General features: G+C 34.7%; 4 protein-coding genes across 5 annotated transcripts in view; 3 read left to right on the forward strand and 1 right to left on the reverse strand.

The window, feature by feature from the left end:
• On the reverse strand, positions 1-2,953 carry LOC112096453. The gene is made up of 6 exons (XM_024179896.1): positions 2,884-2,953; positions 1,981-2,665; positions 1,607-1,749; positions 971-1,564; positions 754-884; positions 1-648 (listed from the first exon to the last, which is right to left on the reverse strand). Exons 1-6 carry the CDS (start codon positions 2,951-2,953, stop codon positions 1-3), a joined length of 2,271 nt encoding a protein of 756 aa, XP_024035664.1.
• Positions 2,954-6,463: 3,510 nt separating this feature from the next.
• LOC18035062 (histidine-containing phosphotransfer protein 1) lies at positions 6,464-10,602 on the forward strand. Of its 2 annotated transcripts, XM_006424219.2 has the most exons (6): positions 6,464-6,663; positions 7,232-7,362; positions 7,446-7,514; positions 8,439-8,510; positions 9,097-9,169; positions 9,639-10,602. In XM_006424219.2, exons 1-6 carry the CDS (start codon positions 6,499-6,501, stop codon positions 9,675-9,677), a joined length of 549 nt encoding a protein of 182 aa, XP_006424282.2. In that variant the 5' UTR covers positions 6,464-6,498; the 3' UTR covers positions 9,678-10,602. The 2 variants fall into 2 exon arrangements, with proteins under 2 accessions (XP_006424282.2, XP_024035089.1); XM_024179321.1 differs by lacking the exon at positions 8,439-8,510.
• Positions 10,603-13,693: 3,091 nt separating this feature from the next.
• Positions 13,694-19,686, forward strand: LOC18034022 (histidine-containing phosphotransfer protein 1). Its single transcript, XM_006424221.2, has 5 exons — positions 13,694-14,011; positions 16,037-16,167; positions 16,243-16,311; positions 17,814-17,885; positions 18,827-19,686. Exons 2-5 carry the CDS (start codon positions 16,079-16,081, stop codon positions 18,981-18,983), a joined length of 387 nt encoding a protein of 128 aa, XP_006424284.2. The 5' UTR covers positions 13,694-14,011; positions 16,037-16,078; the 3' UTR covers positions 18,984-19,686.
• Positions 19,687-20,782: 1,096 nt separating this feature from the next.
• LOC18035064 overlaps positions 20,783-22,089 on the forward strand; it is a 4,381-nt gene continuing 3,074 nt past the window's right edge. Inside the window, exons 1-2 of the mRNA XM_006424227.2 lie at positions 20,783-21,183; positions 21,422-21,443. Coding sequence (XP_006424290.2) covers positions 20,861-21,183; positions 21,422-21,443 — 345 coding nt within the window. The 5' untranslated portion in view covers positions 20,783-20,860. The remainder of the gene's footprint in view (positions 21,184-21,421; positions 21,444-22,089) is intronic.

Below are 22,089 nucleotides of genomic sequence, written 5' to 3' on the forward strand. Positions count from 1 at the left end.
TCAATGATTGAAAATGTCAGCCACTACATCAAAATCCCAGCGCCGAAGATTAGGCACCATGAGGCTGTCTACTGTGGCATTAGAAAGGTATGTGGGCAGTAAAGAGGTGATAAAGCCATTATCTTGGTCCGGCAACCAGGGGGCATGCCCAATGACTGTTTCACGGCCACCTCCAATCCGAATGCGACAACCCAGTGAGATAGCCTTCTGAGCTACCAAAATAGACCTCCAAACATAGCTGGGGTTACTGCCTAAAAAATCCTCAAGAAAAGAGGTGTTAGGAAAGTATCGAGCTTTAAATAAGCGAGCCACAAGGGAATTCAGATTAGTTAAAAACCACCAACCTTGTTTGCCAAGCATGGAAATGTTGAACTGATGCAACTTCTTAAAACTGAGTCCCTCATGAGTCTTAGGCTTGCATAACCTTTCCCATCTCATCCAAATGATACCCCTGCTGCTTGTACCTTTACTACCCCACCAAAAAGAGTTCATTATCTTCTCAATATCCCGACAAAGCTCAATAGGAAGCAAGTACACGCTCATGGCATAATTGGGCATGGCTTGTACCACTGTCTTGAGCAAAATCTCCTTGCCAGCTCTAGATAATAACTTTTGACTCCAGCCTTGTAGGCGCTTCCAAACTCTATTCTTAATGTAGCGGAAAACAACAGATTTACTTCGACTGATAGAGGAAGGCAAGCCCAAATAAGTACCATAGTCAGCAGTTGGCTAGACTCCAAGTAAATCGCATACTTGTTGCGCAACTTCTTCTTTCACATTGCGGCTAAAGGAGATAGCAGATTTATGAAAATTAACTCTCTGACCCGACTCAGCCCTATACATAACCAAGATATTCTTCATTAAGTGAGCTTCCTGGACACTAGCTTTGAAAAATAAGAGCAATCATTGGCAAAAAAGAGATGCGAGATATTAGGAGCACCCATAGCTACTCGAGCCCCGTGCAAAAAACCTGCCCTCTCATAATGATGTATTAGCAAACTCAACCCCTCTGCACAAATAATAAATAGGTACGGTGATAAAGGGTCGTCTTGTCTTAGACCACGGCTAGGTACAATAGGGCCTATTTCCATCCCCTCTCTCACAATTTTATAAGTAACAGTAGTTACACACAACATAATCAAGTTAACAAAATCAGCAGCAAACCCCAACTTGAGCATGATCGATTTAAGAAAAGACCATTCGATTATATCATAAGCCTTAGACATATCTATTTTTAGAGCTGCTACCCCATCCCTACCTTGCTTTTTCCACTTTAAGTAATGCATAATCTCAGTAGAGATCAGAATATTATCAGTTATGGCTCTACCCGGGACAAAGGCATTATGAGACTCCGATATAACAGACCCCAAAACCCCTTTGAGTCGATTAGTAAGCATTTTAGCAACGATTTTATAAATAACATTACACAATGATATCGGTCTCAAATCAGTGACATACTCAGGATTGGCTTTTTTAGGAATCAAAACAACATTAGTGTCATTCAAGCTAGTGGGGAAAGCACAATTCTGAATAAAGTCTAAACAAGCAGATGAGACATCATTACCTACAATAGACCAGGATTTTTAGAAAAAAACAAGGTTCATACCATCTGGGCCTGGCGATTTATCAAGATGCATACTGAAGATGGCATCTCGGACATCCGTAGCAGTAAAAAGTTCTAGAAGTGAGTGATTCTGAGCTGCTGATATCTTTGGGTTGACACACTGAAGAACTTCAGGACATGAACCTCTATCAGAGATGAAAATATTATTGAAATACTCAGCAAGTATCTCATTTACTTTCTTTGGCCGATTGCACCATTGTCCCTGACCATTTCAGAGCTTTCCAATCGTATTCACTCTTTTCCTTATCGAAGCTGTAGCATGAAAATACTTGGAGTTCATATCGCCCTCCTAAAGCCAAAGTATCTTTGATCTCTGTTTCCAATAAACTTCATGGTTGTGCAGCAATTCATTATACATGGATCGAGCTTCTGTAAACTGAGTCATACTACCATCATCCCGCTTACCCCGTAAAAGACCCATCCTCCTCTTACATTCCATAATTCGATTACGAAACTCATGAGAGAGATGATCACCCCATCGAACCAAATCAGAGCCACATTTAGCAATCTTGGATTGAATAGGCATTGCAGCAAAAGAAAACCAGCTATCCTTCACAACTTCCATACAATCGAGCTCACAGAGCCAAGCATTTTCAAACCGAAATCTTCTAATCCGTGAATGAAAAACCAAAGGGGCAGGCTCAAGAAAAATGGTAAGATGATCTGAACTGGAAGCTTCTAAGTTGTGTACCTTTGCTTGCGGGAATAGACGAATCCAAGATATGGAAGCCAAAGCACGATCCAGCCTCTCCTCTACCCAATCCACAGTACCCCTTGACCTCTCCCAAGTGAAAGGATAACCCTCCATGCCCAAATCTTGGAGCCCCGAGTCCGAAACAGCAGCATGAAAGCCCTGCAACTTCCAGCTAGGATGAGCATGCTTCCCTCGTTTTTCACTTGAGTGAAGCAGATCGTTGAAGTCGCCTAAGCAAACCCATGGTAACGAGGAGGCTAAAGCCAAGGTCCGCAGTAAATTCCATGAGTCTCGTCGGTGGTTTGACTCCGGGAAGCCATAGAAGCCGGTGATTCTCCATTTTCCCCCTTTATGTTTTCAACAGCCAAGTCAACGAAAATTCTGCCAAACTTAAGAAGATTAACTCTGTAATTGGGCTTCCAAAAGAAAGCCAAACCTCCACTCCGGCCCACCTTCTTAACAATAAATAAACCAACATATCCTAACTTAATTTTTAACCACTCTAATTTATCTCTATGACATAATGTTTCCATTAGAAAAATAAAATCGGGTTTTTTTGTTTTGCCCAGGTCTACAAGAACTTGAACTGTGCGTGGGTGGCCCAACCCACGACAGTTCCAGCTTAAACAACTCATTGCTCTCGGTGGGCCTGGTTCACAGGTCCCACCGCTAATCCATTTTTTGGGCTGGTTGTAATCTCCATCATATTGCTATTAATAGAGTCATCACGGCCCACTGAACTTGGCTGCCCAATCTATGATCTCCTCCGCTTGGTATCCGAAACAATTAATGCAGAATCATATTCAGCTTCATTTTCCTTGAGTAGAGCCATGATATTGGCTGAATCTCCAAGATCTTGCCCATTAAAAATCGTTTGACTAGTAATTATGGGAAAATTTGGCCTTTCCTTATGCATTGACATATTCCCATTTGCAGCATGCTTGCCACTCGATTCCTTGTCATCATACACGGATTTGCTGGCCATAATCACGCCCCTAATCATGACACTCCCATATTTTGAGTTATTACCAAAATTACTTGCCTCCATCTCTGGTGGCTCATTTCTCAACCGACGCTCGCCGGAATTCATCATGCCTTTCCTAGTAGGAGCTTTCATCCAGGAACCATAAGGTTTAGTGACTTGACCATCGACATCTTCATATAACAAATGACAATTACGCTCAGTATGACCGAGGAGGCCACAAATAAAACAAAAAGTGTTAAGCCATTCATACTTGAAGTCCACCCAAATCTATTCCCCTCCTGCTCGCTTCATACGCATTCGGCGTTTTAGAGGTTTCCTGACATCAATTGACACTCGCAACCACATATAATTTCTCCAAATACCTTTAAAATTGTTTTCATCCGATTCTAGAAAAGAACCAATATAATTCCCAATACTTTGCAAGACTTTCTCCGATTGGAAACCTATTGGTATGTTGTAAACTTGGACCCAAAAAGTAGTATGGAATAAGGGGACTTGTTGGGGGTTGTTCATCCGCTTCCAGTCTATGAACAAGAAGGATGTGCTGATCAAAAGTCCAAGGTCTAGAATCTAAGACCCTCTTGATATCAATTTCATGAAAAAATTGAAATAAAAATAATGTAGAAGACAAGTCCTTGATGCAAACACCCTTACCCGGCCTCCACAATGCCGCCATAGTATTTTTCATGGCACCAAAATTAATCACCTTATCAGTTAAGAACCTTCCCACCAGGCAGTAACGTGAGTCAATCCTAAAAACCCCATTATCTTCCTCTTCGTTTCCAGTCACTATAAGACCACCCTCCTCCTCTTCCTCAAGTTGCAGGCGTGCGCATGCATGGTGCAAGTCAGACTCTGCATGAGCACTTGATCCAGCCATCACGTAGTCTGTAGGAATAAGAAAAGAAAACGAGATCGAGAAAAGACGAAACAAAAGAAGCACAGAAACACCAGGACTAACTTGCCATATAGACAAGACCGACAGAACTTGTCACAGAGACAAGACTCTTCAATGTCTTTAGTTATTAGTTAACAAGTACCAAAATCATTCTATGAACCATCCCATCTTTAAATCTTGATTTATAATATAATTATTTTTTTAACAAACTCAAAATAATTTTGAGACAATGAAGTAATAAATTACCCAATTTTATTTTATCAAAAAAATATGTCTAAAATTTAACTAACTCTATTATAATGTTTTGTCCTTTTTCGTAATATTAATAAAAGTAAGGCTACTAACATAATAAGCGGAGTTTCATAAGGTTTTTAACGAATGTTAAAAGTTCAACTCTAAATTATTAAGAAACACCCCTTTTCATTTTTTTTATCTCTCTTTCTTTTACAGAAATTAGAGAAAAGACCATAAAATTGTAATAATATTTTAACTAAATTTTACTATCATTTAGATAACTTAATTGAATTCTAAACTTACTTTTTCAGAATAAAATTATTATTGTTAGGGAATTTATTTCTTCATTGTTTTAAATTTTTTTTATCAACAAAATTAATTACATAATATATTATGATTTGTAAACACTTATAAAGTCGTTTTAGTTTAATTAAATTATTATTTGTCCTTTATATAATTTTTAGTAACAATAAAAACAAGGATTATGAAAGAGAAGGTGTTATAAGTATCTTAGAGTGTGTTTGGACCTGAGGTTAGACAGCTGTAACTTTTAAATTACAGTACTAAAGTGTTTGATAAACATTATCTGCCGTAGTTTGGAAGGTGTGTTGATATGATTTTTTACTTATATAATAGAAAATCTATTATATGTTTAATAATTTTGTTAAAATTTATATTTACTACATATTATTAATTTATATTTTATAATTATAATTTTTTTTACAATAATTATAATTTAAAAGATACAATACTTCAATTTCAGAAAGAACCCTAAAGGAATATGCAAAGCATTGCTCCACATGGAAGCACTTTGCCCGGGCCCAAGCTGTTCTAACAATAATCTTTGTCATTTCTAGGGATGGCAATGAGGCAGATATGTGTTGGATCTATTATGCTCCAGATCCAGATCCATAATAAAAATCAAGATCCGTATATGCTCCAGATCCGTCATGAATCCATATTTTTCGCTTCATATCTAGATCCAAAAAAGAAAGAAATATTTATATCTACTCCAAATCTAGAAAAAAAAATCAAAATCCAAATATGCTCTAAATTCGTCATAAATTCTAAAACTCAGCAATAAAAAAGTAAAAATTTTTTAGAATGAAAATTGAAGGCTAAAATGTATTGATAACAAATAAACTATATAATTTTCTCAAAAATATAATAAATATTGTAACTTATACTTTTACACCAAAACAACAAATAAGAAAGATAATAAAATATCCTTCAAAAGTAATTGCAGGAGTAAGATCAATATAATATTCTATTGTTTCCTTCATCATTTTAATATTCACGACACACCCACCCTCATTCCTACAACATTAGATAATAACATATAAATTAAATATGATTTATATTCAGTGTTTTATTATTTTTATTATGACCATATTTGACTAAATATATGAATAACTATATTCCTTAAAAATTATTTGGCCAATGTAATAAAATAAATTACCAGGTTGTATTACTTGACTTGCAATTTGAATATTGCATGTACATGCTTTGGGACTGGCTGACCTTTAAATTTACAAAACTAACCTTTAAGTTTTAAGAGTTTAAATGCATGGTAAATATCACTAATATGCTATGAATAAAATTTATTATCATTAGAATTTCACAATTGTTAAGAAACTTTTAAAATAAAATAAAATAAAAAGATGTGTGGATATGAATATGGATTTAAATATTAAGATAGATCCAGACCTGCTCCAAATCCGTCTTAAATCCGCACATCAATATTCAAATCCGATCTAAATTCATTTTAAACAGACATAAATTCGATCTGATTAAATTTAGATCATATGAATCTTGAATCAGATCCAATCCATTGCCATCCCTAAACTTATTTCTTCAACCAATAAGAACCAAAATGACAACCGCAGCGACAGTGGCATATCGGTTATATTTTCCAAACCATAAGGTCAAACTCGGGAACACACGAGCTAAAACAAAAAATGCCACCTCAGCCTTTTATCATAACTTGGCCGTTACTCCTACCTTGTTCTGCCAAGTCGCAAACCCAAAACCGCTCCATTTAAATTCTCACACTCACTGTCTCAATGAACTCAGACTCTCTCACTCTAAACCTCCTCTTTCTCTCTCTAAACCACCACCCCCAACGCGCCCCCAAAAAAAAAAAGAAGGAAAAGAAAACTCGTCTCCTCATGGCGTTGCCGATGCAGCGAAGCCTACTCCGCAGCTTCGTTCAGTCAATGCACGAGGAGGTATCGCTTCAATTCCTCTTCGTTTCGTTTATTTATTCTTTTTTTTAGTTAAAATGGAATTATTGGCTTTTTTTTTTCCCAAATTCAGTACTGTTTCATATGTATATAAAAGTTGTCCTCGATCTTGTTCATGCTTTCATTGTTTTTTGTTGTTGTCTCGAAGTTTCGCGTAACAAATTAACGCGAAGTGTTCTGTTTTAATAAACAAAGAATGTACCGTTTTGAGATTTTGAAACTTGCGTAAAGAACGTGGGAAACCCTAGCATTTATATAAAGGCTCACAAGCTTTTTTCTATTTTTAATTGATTTTCGTTTTCAGTTATTTATCTTTCTTTAATTTCTTTCTTAAAATCAATGTCAGTATCTAAAAGTCTGTGTTATCCTATTAATTGAATTAAAACGAATATTAATTAACATGAATTGCTCAATTCTTGATTACATTGCATATATGATAAATGTTCAAGATTTATTGTAGTGTATATTTGGGACTTATTGGTGAACAACTGTGTGGAATGAAAACTGCTAATTTAGTTTATTCGGTGATGCGTTTGGGTTTTAAATTTTTCAGGGAATTGTTAATGATGACTTTTATCAACTGCTAGCCATGAAGGAAACTGTTAGACCAGATTATGTTGTGCGCGCTGTCACTAGTTACTGCCTATCAGCCCAAAACTTATTTTCTCATTTGACCTATCACATGTAGATCAAACTTCTTAACCGTTCTAAATTTTGTAAGTCAGCGTGATTATGAATTCTTACCCAGTTTTTCTTTGCATCTGCAGCTGCCAACCAGAAGTTGATTATCATCAGGTTAATACTGCTGCTTGTGAGTTCTATGCTAGAACCAGTAGGTAAGCTTTGCAGTTTATCAATGATAAAGACATTTATATGAAATCTTGACTTTTATGTTTTGTGCATATTTGATGTGTAATACTGGGCTACTGCATGGTAGGCATTTCTTTGTATTGTTCTGTTCTGTTCCAAATACCCATAATTTGTGGATATTTGAAATATGCCTATATTTACAGATCAGTTGGACTCCCACTAGATTCACAATAATTTGGCTATGTTTTGCATGCTGTTGAAAAACTTATAAACGAGTTTATTTTTTTTATTGCATATCCAGGATATCATATGATTATGTCATTTTAAGTTTTCCGCTTCATTTTCTTGAGATGAGTTCATTCCAAGAAATGCATCTGTTGATGTTGGAGATCACATTGAAGTGGTTGTTAAGACATGTGATATCATACGTGTCTTATAGTTATTACCTGAATAAAACTGTTCTCTTTCTTTCTAATATTGAACTTCCTTGAATGCCTGATGATAATATTTGTCACGAACTTTTTAAATTAATTGTCACAACTTTATGGTCAAATTACTAGCTATTGTGGTGATTACCCTTATTTTTCAAGGAAATAATTGTTAGTTTAGAAGTTTGTTAGAACTTTGCTTTACTATATCTTGACTTAGTGATAAAGTTCTTAATTGAAAATAAATAGTCAAATAGGGGAAAACTATGATAGCAGAACAGGTAATTTTTTCTTAGCTGTTACTAGGCATATTTTCAGTTTGGAAAGACTTCTGTTCAAGTGGATCAGGAATTTGTTTCTATTTTCTTGTAATAAATTACTATTGATGAAGGCGATGGTAAACTATTTTGCTATACAATAAGTTTAGTTGAAATCTGTCTTCCTTTCATTATTGCTGTATTATTTTCTTTTTGGTTTCAGTCATGTCTTGATCATGCATAACATGTTTCCGGCTTGGTACAGTATTGGTGCAGAGCATGTTAAACTTTCCTGTGCTGAACTTATTCAGGCTTGTCAGGAGAATGACAAGGAGTAGTAAGCTTAAGTTTTTCTTATGCATCCAGTCATTAATTATGTTGTCAGCTTGCATAATGAAGTTATATTTCTTTATCCAGGATTGTTGACAATCTTCTTCTCCCTCCGCACCCCCCGCGTCATAATGAAATAAAGAAGCCATTACGGTGTTGAGAAGTTAATTTAATATATTGATAAGCATTAACAAATGTAACATCCATTGTCAATTGAAATCCACTGATTGTGTGATATGCATTAGGTTGAATGATATATTAGAATTGAGTTGGAGTATTATATGATACATCTTTTTGTTGGATATGACGATGATGCAGCCATCAAAATGGGAATAGAAGTTTTAACTAAGTTACCTTTTTGGTGTCAATGTACAACAACATGTTACCGATTTTGTCTTTCTTTCTAATTTACTGTTAATAAAAACAGTGAACTAAATTATGTTTTCTATAAAAGAAAGTATATGTATAATGTGAACTAGGACCATATTTGATATGAACAGAATGTCGTTAATGTTCATTTTCATCAATCATATTTCTGTTAATGTAGTGAATTCTCAAAGCTTACACTTTTTGTTTAAAATGTCAATTTTCAGTTGCTCCCGAGCACTTTATTGGACTAAGAATGAATATTCCAAGTTGAGAAGAAAATTTGAGACACTTGTGCAGGTACTATTATGGAGTCAATATAGGTGGGCTGTGTTTGGTATTTCCTCAGTCCTTCATGAACGTAATTTCTTTTGTTTTAAAAGATGGTGGGGAAAAAAAAAAAACTAAATTGTGTTCCTTGGAAAGCACAGACTACTATGGAAGCCAAAATTATGTCCCGTCTAGCTGAAATTTTTATATGATATTCAATTGCTTCTTTTATTTGTACGCTGAGGATTATCTTTTGCTGGTGACTGGATAAATTCACATTAATCATAAGATAATAACTAAATCTAAATTGGGTTGGTATGGGGGTGGCTATAAACTATCTATTTTTTACTTGTTCTCTAATTGATCCTTTATGTTTATCGTTTTTACATTTTATCACCCTTGTTTATTTTTTCGTTAAAATAGGTTTTGATTTGTTAGAATCTCTGAAATATGTGTGTTTTCTTACAATTTACTTATATGAGCCATTTTGAAAATGTAGATGGAGAGGAAGATTATTGACCTCGAAAATGGGCATTGAAAAGAAGTGGAAGTTGTCAAATTGTGTAATACCTGTACACTTAGTTAATGTTCATCTGATTATAAATCCGATATCATTTACTGATATCTGTTTCTGCTTAGCTGCTGTAGTGTCAATTTTGGGAAGAGGAGAACGTGCTATTTTAGCTTTGTTAATCTTTCTGTATTATGCATATGTATGTTGACTTGCTTGTTTAGAATGTCTGTTATTATATATGTGATGTTAGTCAAGCAGACCGACTTGTGCATCTTTATGGGTATCCTTTTGCTTTACTGCAAAATTGAGTAGAAATGTTATTGAGCTTAACACAGAGTGGTTATGAATGTTCATGCTCTAACATTACATGTTTTGAGCAAGCTATAATATCAGTTGTAAGGCAGTTGTTAAATTTGTAAATATGAGTAAGGCAGTATGATATTAGATTTTATTTCAGAAGTTTGAGCTCTCATGATAAATAATTTGGAGGGTAACTCACTGCATTAGTCCGAATTGATGGTCTGTCTTCCAACTTTTCCTGGTATATTCTCGAGTGAATTACTGGTGGGCAGACGGGAAACGTTCACTAGTTCTTGGAGGGGTTAAGAACTAATTTACAACCTAATAATATGTCCTGCAGTTATTGCAGAAGACGTCAAATCAAGTTTAAGCTGTCTGTAGCTGATTTAATTTTAATAGTTAAGTGGAACTCAACTAAAAGCTTTTGCACACAATCTGACAATGAAGATCTCGTTAATGTGAGATTTTGTAATTCTTTTTCAATTTAACCTATATTTGGTTGGATATGATATTGAGTTGTGGTAACTTTTGCTGCCATCCATGGGTTGAGTTGAATTTCTAAATACGACACTGTATACCATGATCTGCGTGGTACAAAATTTGGATCAGTTAAGTTCATCCAATTGACAGCATGGTGTATAATTTTCCAATTACCACCTATTAGAAAATTAGAGATACAAAAATTTGATATTTTAGTACTCATTTTGCGTAGAGATAGGTAAAGATATAGTGTGCGTTTCCAAGAGTGTTACTAATAACTATGAATTATCAAGAGAGAGTCACCAATAGTCAAGGAAATTGTTAGTGTCATTTCTTATGCTCGTTGTTTGTGCCATTGTGTTATTTTCTACTCACAATGTCAGAAGTAAATATCTCAATTAAATGTGTTTTCTGAACTTTACATTTTTTATGCTTGTTTTCTGGTTCGTTTTGTTTCTTTTTTTTTTTTTTTTCATTTCCCGGTTTGTGAGTAAGAGTGGAGGGAAGCTCTTACTAATCCATTGCAACAGCAGGCTTATAATTCTGTTCCTATACATTTTTCTTATTTATCTGCCTTTGAATATTTCCATTAAAATTGGAATGTCAAGGAGGGAATTTTTGTCATCGCTGTAGATATATTGCAACATCTGATATGCTATATAGGAATAAGTCTTATATGGTAAGCTCTTATGGATAAGATCTGGTTTGTAGATATGAATTCTTTTGGGAATAACTTATTTTTACCAAATAAAGAAGGATAAGAAAGTTTCCTCCTAGTGAAAATCTTTGTAGAAATGGTAACCTCTTAAATCAAAATTTTTGTAATATCTAATTTGCTTATTGAGAAAGTTGAAGATAATAACATGCATTGGTTGTTAGACGTTCCTCAATTTAAAGTAAGTACTTAACCTTGGATGTGATTTTGTATGTGCAAATGGCATTAACTTTAGTTCGTGACTGTTTTGACATTGGGTTTTTGGCTGCTTCAACCATTTACAATCTTATTTTCTATTGCGAATTTGGAACCCTTTTATATCTAGGTTTTGGTTTCTGCAGTCAAATTGGTTGGTCATACTTTATGTGACAACTCATAATAAATATATGTTGGCTGTTGAAAATATCATCTTTTCTTAAATTAATTTCTACGTTTTATTGCTGGTTTTCTCATTGAGAATCACCTATCTGCCGTGCTTATTATGCAAGTTGAGGCATTAAACAGCATACATTGAGCTTAGTGGCCATGGCCATAGTTTCTCAAAGACCTGTAATATGGTATATAGAGGAAATAAAAGTGGTAGTGAATTACATTTGGTACAAGTGTAATATCAATTTTGTCCTTATCCAAAAGGAAAAAAGAAAGAATTTTTTTATGTTAATTTGTTTTTATTAGCAGAAACAAGCATCTACCAATTATATGGTATACAGGTTGGCTTATCTCTTACATGTTGCTTGGCCAATCACCTTTTATGGAGGCATGGCTCAACCCATCCTGCTTCTTAATAGATTCCAAATTCTAGGACTTTATGGCTGCTAATGCTTCCTCTTTTGCAATTGCTAACCTGTACTTTCCTCATAACTGATTCTCTTTATATATTCTGATGTATATGAAGCCTTTATTTTTTCCAGGTACGATGAGATTTGCTCAACTATTCTCAACCGTCGGAATCACAAAACCATCATTTGCTATATGGTATTGAAATGTTATTTTCTACTAGTAGTCAATAAGACAATAAGTTAAGTCCGTTAATTGCTTTGGAATCAAATCTAAAAAGTAGTAAAGGTTCATTTTTTGGAAGATAGTTCTGGTATTTGTGATGCCACAGTAAGTTATGGCAAAGAGAACTTGTTGAAATAAAATTAATTAACTATAAGAATAATTTTTGAAATGTCAAAGGAGGTCAGATTGATGATTGTAAACTTATTGTTAACTTAATTTTTTTTTTAATGATTTTACAGAATTGCATGTTTAGACAATCTAACTGTTGCAATAATCAAGAAAGATCTATGTGTTCATCGACAGACACTTAAAGCGTTTTATTTGAATTTTGCGGGTACAATTAAAGATACATTCTTTGGTAGCAAGGTAGCTGACTGATCTGGAAGACATGGTAATTTTGACATGCAATATGGGTTTTTTAAATTCATAGAAGGAAGGAAGCAAAAAACTTATTGGAACAAGCTTTACTTCGTACAGCTCAAATCCTTTGTCAAATCATTAATTAATTAGAGATGAAGATCAAATGATAGAGCTGAGCTTCGCTGGTCTGATAGCAACATTAAGAAAGCAAGTGAAGAAAATTGATTGTTTAGAAGTAGCAAATAATTGAATATTTATACTGATAATTGACCAACCTTCTTGAAAGAGAATGTGATAATTTAATCGGAAGCTGTGGAGAATCTGCTTTTTAGCCTATCTGAGTCTTTTTGTAGCATCACAATAAATGAGAGTGGTTTGTGCATACATGTTAATTATGCATATCATGCCTAAGTTTCTGTCCTTGTAAAGCAAGAGAAAAAGATGAAAGGGGGGGCATTTTACATCCTTAATAACACTATTTCTAATGTCGGTCAATGTCTGCAGTCTTGATATGCACATCAATATCGTTGAAGGTTATAGGTTCAATAACAATATTGATTGCTCGGTTTGTTCAAATACAAAACCTCTTTCTTGTTATGAGCTTAAACCAGATACCTTGACTGCTATATATGGAAGGACATGGGCTCTAGACATAGATGGTATAATAAGTGGCCGCATCAATAATCCTATTCTCTCTCTCTCTCTCTCTCTCTTATATTCTTTTTCTCCTTTTTCTTAAAAAAAAAAATTAAGAATAAAATTCAAGCCTAGTCTTTAATCACAAGAATTTGCCTAGTATAATGGTTTACTTATACATTTAACATGACATGTGAACCCAAATTCTTACCCATAGTTTTTCATATTTATGTGTGCATTGGTTGTTCATGGAATAATGACAAGGAGTTTTTCTTCTTTCAGAACTGAATGAGGGTCAATCAACTTCTATGCAACTCCTTAGGAACCTTTTGATCCCTACCTTTTATTGCCCCATTTTTGTATATATATATTTACTAGGGTACAAAATATCAATATCTGGGTTCTAGTTCTATGCCCTGTAGTAGTGCAAGTCTGGCATTCGGTGATATCAATCTCATAGTCATGAGTATATTAAGTGTACATAATCTGAATATATTTTACCAAGTGATATAATTTGCTACCCTATCTAAAAGATGAGGGAAGAAATTTCTGTGTTTTCTTCTAATTAATATGTTATGAATTCACATGTTGCAAAAAGTCAGGGTATCATCATTCCAAATAGTTGAACTTTCTCTATCTCCAGTAGATAAGCAGCTCATTTCTTTGGCATATAGGTGAAAGCTTACTTGAGAATAAAAGATAAGGAAGGCTATCGAAGATTTGGTAAAACTTCAGACCTTATTACCAGTTATGATCATGAGTCTGTCTATGACTATTTGATGGATGCAAGACCAGTCCCAGTCACCTTATTCTTTGGACTGCATGCAGTAAGACACTGAAGGCCCCAAATACAAAATGAGTGGGGGTCAGTTCACTTATTTTTCTCCTTCATTTACTTTGCTGAGCCTTCTTAACCCATTGCTTGCCTTCCTGCACTTAAACACTAAGTCCTTGTTTGATAGATGTTAGTTATGCATGCATTTTGTTGTTGGAATGAGCTTGGCTTCTTGCCAAGGTAGATAATTTGATACAGAACTGCTATAGTTTCAGTTGATTAGATGCTAAACATGACTAACCTCAATTTATTAAATATTACTTGATTTGGTTACTTAACATAACTAACATTTAGAATGCTCCTACAGCATTGAAATATACTGTAATTACTTTTTCAACCTTAGCAATGATCTACTTGACAGGTTGCACAGTTCTTAGAATGTGGGCTGGCCACGTATCATAGGAATTGCTAAATCATTTTGTGACCAACTCTGGAACAATGGGGCCCACATTGCCTCTTATGATGTACAGCAGGAGAGAAATGGCCCACTTAAAGTATTTAGAACAATTTAGTGGCACTACCTACCAAAAATGTAATCACTTTCATTCAACTTCAAAATCTGATAATAAGTTTATTCATGTACCCACATTGCCTCTTACTCATATACTCATTATTTATCTGACTAATTTACTCTTATCTTCATCATTTATTTCATTAATTTGAGAGCACTAAATTCCTAAAATTTGTGATGTTCTAGTTTGCGATTCTGTCTTATAAATTTGTTATGTTCTAGTTTGTGAATTTTTACTTCCTGGAATCCTTTTAGTTTTCCTTAAGATGAAGAAAAAGTTATTTATCTGTGCTGTGAACCAGTTTGTTCGCAAGATCATCAAAAAGCCCAATGAGGAAACCATAACTATACAAAAGTCCTCCAAGTGATTTATACTGAATGCCCGACCACCTCTAAACAAAGCTAAACCAGTCTATGCGTTATCCTGAAACCCCTATACTCCCTACTATCTAATTATGGTACATTTGCTTGGAGTTGGAAGGGCTTGAGCTTGGGTCCTGCTATTTTCTGTTTTCCTTTTCTTGTTCTTTGTCTTTTCTCTTTTTGTTTTTAGTTATGAATCCAGTCAAACAGTCTTACATCAGCATAGCTATAGGCAGTTTGCTTTTCTGGGTTTCTTTCAGAAAAAGATAGGATACTATTGCACATTATGCATGAGGGTACTTTATTGTTCCGTGAACTAATGTGGCTTTCTTTATATATATATATATATATATATATACCTACTATTCAGCAATCTACATAAGCTGTTTAATGAAATGATTGGCACTTTGTCTTCATCATCCATTGGACCAATTGAATATAGGATGTTACTCATGTTTAAATAGAAAGGAGAGAGAATTTATTTTGGCATTTGTTATTGACAGTGGCAATTATGTTATACTGCAAACTATAGGTGTTAAATATATAAAGCATCATGCTCAACTTGTGGTATCTATTGTTTGTTTGCTAAACATATTTCCAGCAAAAGTTTTACTGAAAGGGGTGCATCACATGCAAAAATGGTTTCTCTTCACCATAGCTTAAAGCTTGCTTCCACTCTGGTGGCTTGGTGTTTTTTGCTATTTTATATCAGAAATGGCTTTGTCTATTGTTAAAGGACTGCTTGAACACTATATTCAGTCATTGTTTGATGAGGTGACAAATTATCAATTTGAATTTTATTTTTCTAAGTTATTTTTTTTCCCAATGGTACAGTTAATTTTTAGACCATTTTCAAGAAGTGTGTCATTTGAATTTAACTGAGGAAACTTGTTTTAATTAGTGTATTTTAGACCATTTTCAAGAAGTGTCATTTGAATTTAACTAAGGAAACTTGTTCTAATAAGTTCACGAATTGTATTCGATCATTGAAGTCTATTTTTGTTTTAGTGGAGTTTGGGTGTAACTTCTGCAATGCAGAATTCTTTCTGCTCAAGCATGTTTTGCACATTTAGTTGTTTGCAGAGTTCTATAGGGTCACATGCAGCACATTTTCTTGTTTGGAAGAAAATGCTCTGGTGTGTTTGAATTTTGATGAGGTTTTTGCATCTCATTCCTTGCAGGGTATCCTAAGTGATCAGAATTCTCATATTCAGACTTTGACAATGGTGGAGGAACCTTATTATGCTGAGCAGTTTATCAATACCTACTGCACCAGTGTGGAAGCAATCTTATTGCAACTGACAAGCTGCATGTACTCTTAACTCTCTGGATTTATCTAATTTATTATGTTCTCTGTATTATTTTAACTTGTGTTGTGTGTCTGCAGTGAACTTCGTGATGTTGATTTCTCTCAGCTGGTTGTGTTGGCCCGACAAATAGAGGAAAAAAGTTCACGGTAAAATTGGTTTTCGATCTCCTTGTAGGGTATGCATCAAGTGAGAGAAGATTTATTGGCAGGTTGCTTGTTTCTAAAAATTGGCACAGAGTACAGGTGTCTGTAAGATATTAGTATTATGAACTGTGCATGGTGATGTTCGATGTTCTCTTTTTAAAGTCCATAACTAAGTACATGAGTCCGACAATATGGGCTGACGTGTTCCCGACTTGGTGAGCGGGCATCTTCTTTTACATTATTCATATATTCTGTTTGGTGGGACCTTAAATAGCATTAACGGTTACCTTTAAATCTATGTTGTCGACTAGTGTACAACATGTATTTCATTCTCAATAAAAATAGTAACCAAATAAAAAAAAGAGCACGTGTTATTACTATTAGTATCTTCCGTGATTTTATGTCAACATTTATTTCTCTGACTCTAAAAACATATAATTCTATATTCATGGAAAGTTATAGAAATTTTCTTGCTGCACATTTTTATTTTCCCTGCAATAGTTATTTGTTGGTTGTTGTCATGCCTGAAAGTATCCTCTGGATGTTGTACTCTACATTAATCCACCTGTACATTTGGCACGTGATATGCCACGTTTTGTGAATTATGAAAGTTACTGACACGAACTAATTTGAGATTTCTCAACATTTTCTGCTTGTTTGCCTACTTCTCATTTTTGTACTTGTGAAGAGTGCAACTACTTTGCTTGGTTTCATTGCTTATATGCTTTATTACTCAAAAGAGTAAAACTAGAAAAGAAGCAAAGTGAGTTTCTATATCCCTTGCTTTCTGTTTTGGCTAACTGCTTTGATTGATCTAAATGTCATTTAAGATACTTTATGTTCTCCATAAACAATAGGGGTAATTTCTAAGCTCTCCTTAGAGAGTCAATGATTTGGAATGTTTGACATGATGTGAAGTATGGTTATGCATCTGCTTCTGGACACTTGCTCATTTTTTGCATTGATTTGGGTTGCCTTTCATAGCTTTACATTTTTATCCTTGGAGATTGATGTATAAAATTGAATACTCGCAAATCTTAATTGTGTACTCACTCCGTTGAATCCAGGGTTTAGGTTCGTGCTCCCTCTGGCATGTGATACTGTATCAGCTATTAATTATATATCATAGTTTTCTTTGACATAGAAACCACCATCGGTGGAATTGAATATAGAAAATTTGCATTGATATATTGTTTCATTTTACAGGTTTTGAGTAGTTTGATGTTGCATCCTGTGCTATTTTTAAACATAACAGGCCCATGATGGGAATTAACTAAATTATTAAACTTTAAGACAGAGCGACTTCCCTGTGTTTTTGAACTTATTATTATAATTTATGATATGAGTAAAAATTGCACGAGATTTCGTCCCTTCCACCAGAAAAGTTTTTTAGTTGTTTTGAATGAATACACCCATTTGTTTCTCTCTCTTTCCCAATATTTCATGAATATTACATTTTCAACTGTTGTTTGGGAATTACAAATTGGATCTTCTATATTTGGCAGTTTTGGTGCCGAGCATGTGAGACGTGCTTGTGCTGATCTTATTCGGGCTTGTGATCAGATGCACAAGGGAGGGTAATAATTCTTTATCCGATGCTCCTGCCATTTAATATCTCATATTTTGATTTCATTTCATTCTTCCTTTGTTAGTCTCATCACTCTTTTAGTGCAAACAAGACATGCACTAACCTCTTTCTTCTTTTCTCCAATGCAAACACACATTTGATAAATATGTATATATATTTATAAGAATACTAAATATACCAAAAATGAATTAAAATATTGAGCATGCATGCTATATTAATGTGAGTTTTTTTGGCAGTTGAATATTGTTCTAGAATATTTGAAATCAAAGCCACTTCTTGTTCACTTTTCAAGAAATAAATCCTCCTCATAGTCACATCCTCTCCCATACCCACATAAATCATTCCTAAATGCTAAAATGTTATTGAGATTCAGCTCCAAATCCTGAAATGTGAATTTCAAAATGCACAAACTACTGGATGCTTCCATGTGGCTTGCTACTGTTTCTCTGTTACCATATGTTGTGCAACTACATGAGTAGGTTTGCTTGTGGAGGGCTTCTCACTACGACAGTATGCAGGATGCCTCTAAACAGTGCTGAAATGAGAGTAAACTTCAGATTTGAATGTTCTATGTTCTATATTTGGGTCACGAAAATATTTTGATCCTTACATTAGGCTCTAAAGAATTACGGAGTGTAAAATAAGAATATTTGATAGTATGCATCTATTGTGTGAGAATATAATATATATACTGTTGCTTTATGTGTTATTATTGATAACTTAGTTTTCAAGAGTTCCAGCGTTTGCTTTCCAGGATCTTAGGATTTCTGGATTTTTTTTTAATTTCTTCAACAACCACTTCCCCTCTTTTCCTTCTCTTATATATTGTTTTTGTTGCTATTTTCTTTGATATCTGAAGTTATTATCATCTTTTAAGTGAATTATTAACCCTCTGTTTCCCCTGTCATGTTGGAATAATCACCATTTCAGTGTCAGTCGGGCTTTGGCTTGGCTAAAGAATGAATATACTCTTACTAAGAACAAATTGCAGTCTGTTGCTCAGGTATTGCCAAACTTAATTGTCATCTTCTGGACTTTACATTATACTCTTTATTCCTCAAGCTGTGTTGTGCCCTTGACATTTTGAGGAGCTTTTCAGGGAAAATATGGTTCAAGGGAATATTCACATGAGTTGCTCTAGGGGCTCAAGTCATTTATTGCATTTTTTCATGGAAATTTGAATGTCGTTCATTTATTGCATTTATTGCTTTCCCATTTGTTGCTGTTGCGGGTATCTCATACATACGTGAAGTTTCACAGTGATTATTTACCTTAAACAACTACATTCTCTTCCACTATACTGTAGTTGTATGTTATATTCGTCTCAGTTAGCTTTCATTTACTTTTTCTCTTGTTGCCCTAGTTGTTCTTAGGATCATTCAAAGGACTATCTGGTATGTAGCATTCTGAAACCTCTTTTAAACTTTAGGATATGTCCAGTTGAATTCATTTATGCTACACATGCAACTGCAAAGCTACTCTATTTTCTACTAATTACATATTCTTGTTCTAATCCTTTTTTGGGAAATTGACAAGTAGATGGAGCGGAGGATAATGAGACTATTGCTCAAAGAGGAAAAGCGACAGCAACAGCCCTAAAACCTTGAATGGCTGTCCAGCTGCAATGAAGTTGTATGAAAAATTCCTCTATAATCTTTTGTTTTCCTTCTTGAAGCAATGTAAGATGCGCAGACTAAACGAGCATATAGTCAGTTTCTATTTTAAGCTGTTGTTGTTTAATGTACCTTGGATTGCCTTTCTGCTATCGGAACCCTTCCTACAGATGCAGCTTTGTCTATTTCTCAGGTCTTTACATGTTTGTTGTGACTATTGAATGAGTAAGATCAATCTAATGTGCTGTGCTAAATTATATTTGTTGCTTTTTATGCTAGCATTTTGATATACTTCGATTCCAAAAAAGTTTAAACTATATGGCACCTTGGGAGAAATATGCACACTTGGAGATACATAGCCTGTAAGTTGTTTCCGAAATAATTGAAGTTACCTTCGCTCAGAACTTTGTGGATGCAACTGATACAGGGTGTGTTTGGGAGTGAAGTGTTGTAACTTTTAAACTGCAGCTGCTGTGCAATAAAAGCTACAGCTGTGAAATAAAAGTTGAGAAAAAAAATTAACTAAGCTGTCAAAGTCCAGCTACAAGTGTTATCAAACACCTTAGTAGTTGGATTTTGGCAGCCTAGCTACCTCACCACACTCTCAAACGGGCTAACAATTCATTTTGGTAGTCTTTTAAAATTGTTTGATCAATGAGGTTAATTTTCCAATTTAATACCAAAATTTAATGATAGAGTGGAAAAAAAAATTCAAAAAAAAAATGTTCACTGTATTTTTCTTTTTAAAATTTTTAATATACTATAATGAATGATCCTTTCCGCTATTTAAAAAGTGTAGGCATTCATAATTTTGTAAAGAAATGTTAAATATTCACCAGAATTTTTCTTACCTAGTAATTCATTATCAAGATTTTTTTGACAACTACATTAATTTAATCAATAAATTACATTTGAATTCAATATAATGCGTTTACCATTGTAGTAGCTTGGCGTTCATAATTTTGTAAAATGCGAATTTAAATAATCATGAACTCTAAGGTATTGCAATGCTAAGCACACTATATTGAAGTTTATTTATTTATTTTGTCATCCATAACTAATTATTACTGATTAATTTAAATTTGCATTTTAGAAAATGCGAACCTCGTGAGCTAAGAATTTCTTAACAAGTGAATAATGACGGCTATGCATGTATGGGTCATGTGACTGGGCGACTGCCTTTAACGGCTAGTATTGTTACCGCTTTATTGTAATTCAGCCAAAGGTTAGGAAGCTTAGAGAAATTTCTACTCATTATCGAGGGTGCAAGTGTCATTTCACTGGTCGCAATTTTATTTCAAAAAGCTTATCCACGTTTCTTCCACTACTCTCCATCGTCCAAACCCAAGCAATGGCTGTGACCATACACAATGCCTTACCCAGTCTCAACGCCCTCAAATCAAAATCCATAATCAGAAATCGCCCCGAATCACGCCGAGTCAGTGCCAACTCAGTCAGGTGCTGCCAGGTGGCGACGTCCGATAAACAGTCAATTACAGTGAGCAACGGTAACGATTCGCTCGAGATATGCAGAGTGTTGAACGGGATGTGGCAGACGAGTGGCGGGTGGGGCCGTATCGACCGGGACGACGCCGTCGATGCCATGCTTCGTTACGCCGATGCCGGTCTCACCACCTTCGACATGGCCGATCACTGTATGTCGGGAAAACCCTAGCTTCTTTCTTTTTCTGGGCTTTGCGAGATGACGTGTCATTTAGTTTTCACTTATGGGGTAATATTGCCATTTCACAATAATTGCATTATTATTTGTTAATAAGACACGTGTCTGGTACCTCTTTGTCCACGTTGGTTTTATGTGTGACCACATAATAAATACTTCCCCGCTCTTGCTTGAGGTCCCTCATCTTTCGCATATTTTCAAATGTGCTCTAATTTTTCTATTTTCTTTCAGCTTAAAAAAAGAGCGTACTTTGGTCCACCTGAATTTTTTTTTTTTTATAAGCACCTGATTTTCTTATTGATTGTTATAAAAGTGATGTTAGTGAATGGTAGTTGATGACAGAGAGCAGATAAGGCTACATTGAAAAAAACTAGATTTTCATTTTTAGGTGAATTAGGAAAATACCCTTTAAAGTTTGCTCTGTCTATTCATTCATATTTAGCATCTTTCTTTTCAAAATGGCTCAGCTTTTACACCCCTCCTTTAGCAATTTCACATTCAATTCAGTAAAATTGAAATCGATAAGAGGTTCCAGAACCCAGAAAACCAATTCGAAATCATTTTGTTGTGTGCTTACTGAAGATAACCGAACAAGTGTGGTTAAGAATGGGAATGATATGTTGGATATATGTAGGGTTGTGAATGGGATGTGGCAGACAAGTGGTGGATGGGGTAAAATTGATATAAACAACGCAGTCAATGCTATGCTTCATTATGTTGATGCTGGACTTACCACTTTTGACATGGCTGATATATGTAAATACCTTGCGTTTTACATCTTTTTATGTGTGTACTTGTTAGTGTGCTACTCTTTTTTCTTTTTTTTTCCCATATCGTTACCCTTGTTCTGGTGTATAAGAGAAATAATGAAATGTCTGATGCACGTTCGCTTCGCATTT

The sequence above is a fragment of the Citrus clementina genome, unplaced genomic scaffold (genome assembly GCF_000493195.1).
Source record: "Citrus clementina cultivar Clemenules unplaced genomic scaffold, Citrus_clementina_v1.0 scaffold_8, whole genome shotgun sequence".
Taxonomy (NCBI): Eukaryota; Viridiplantae; Streptophyta; class Magnoliopsida; order Sapindales; family Rutaceae; genus Citrus; species Citrus x clementina.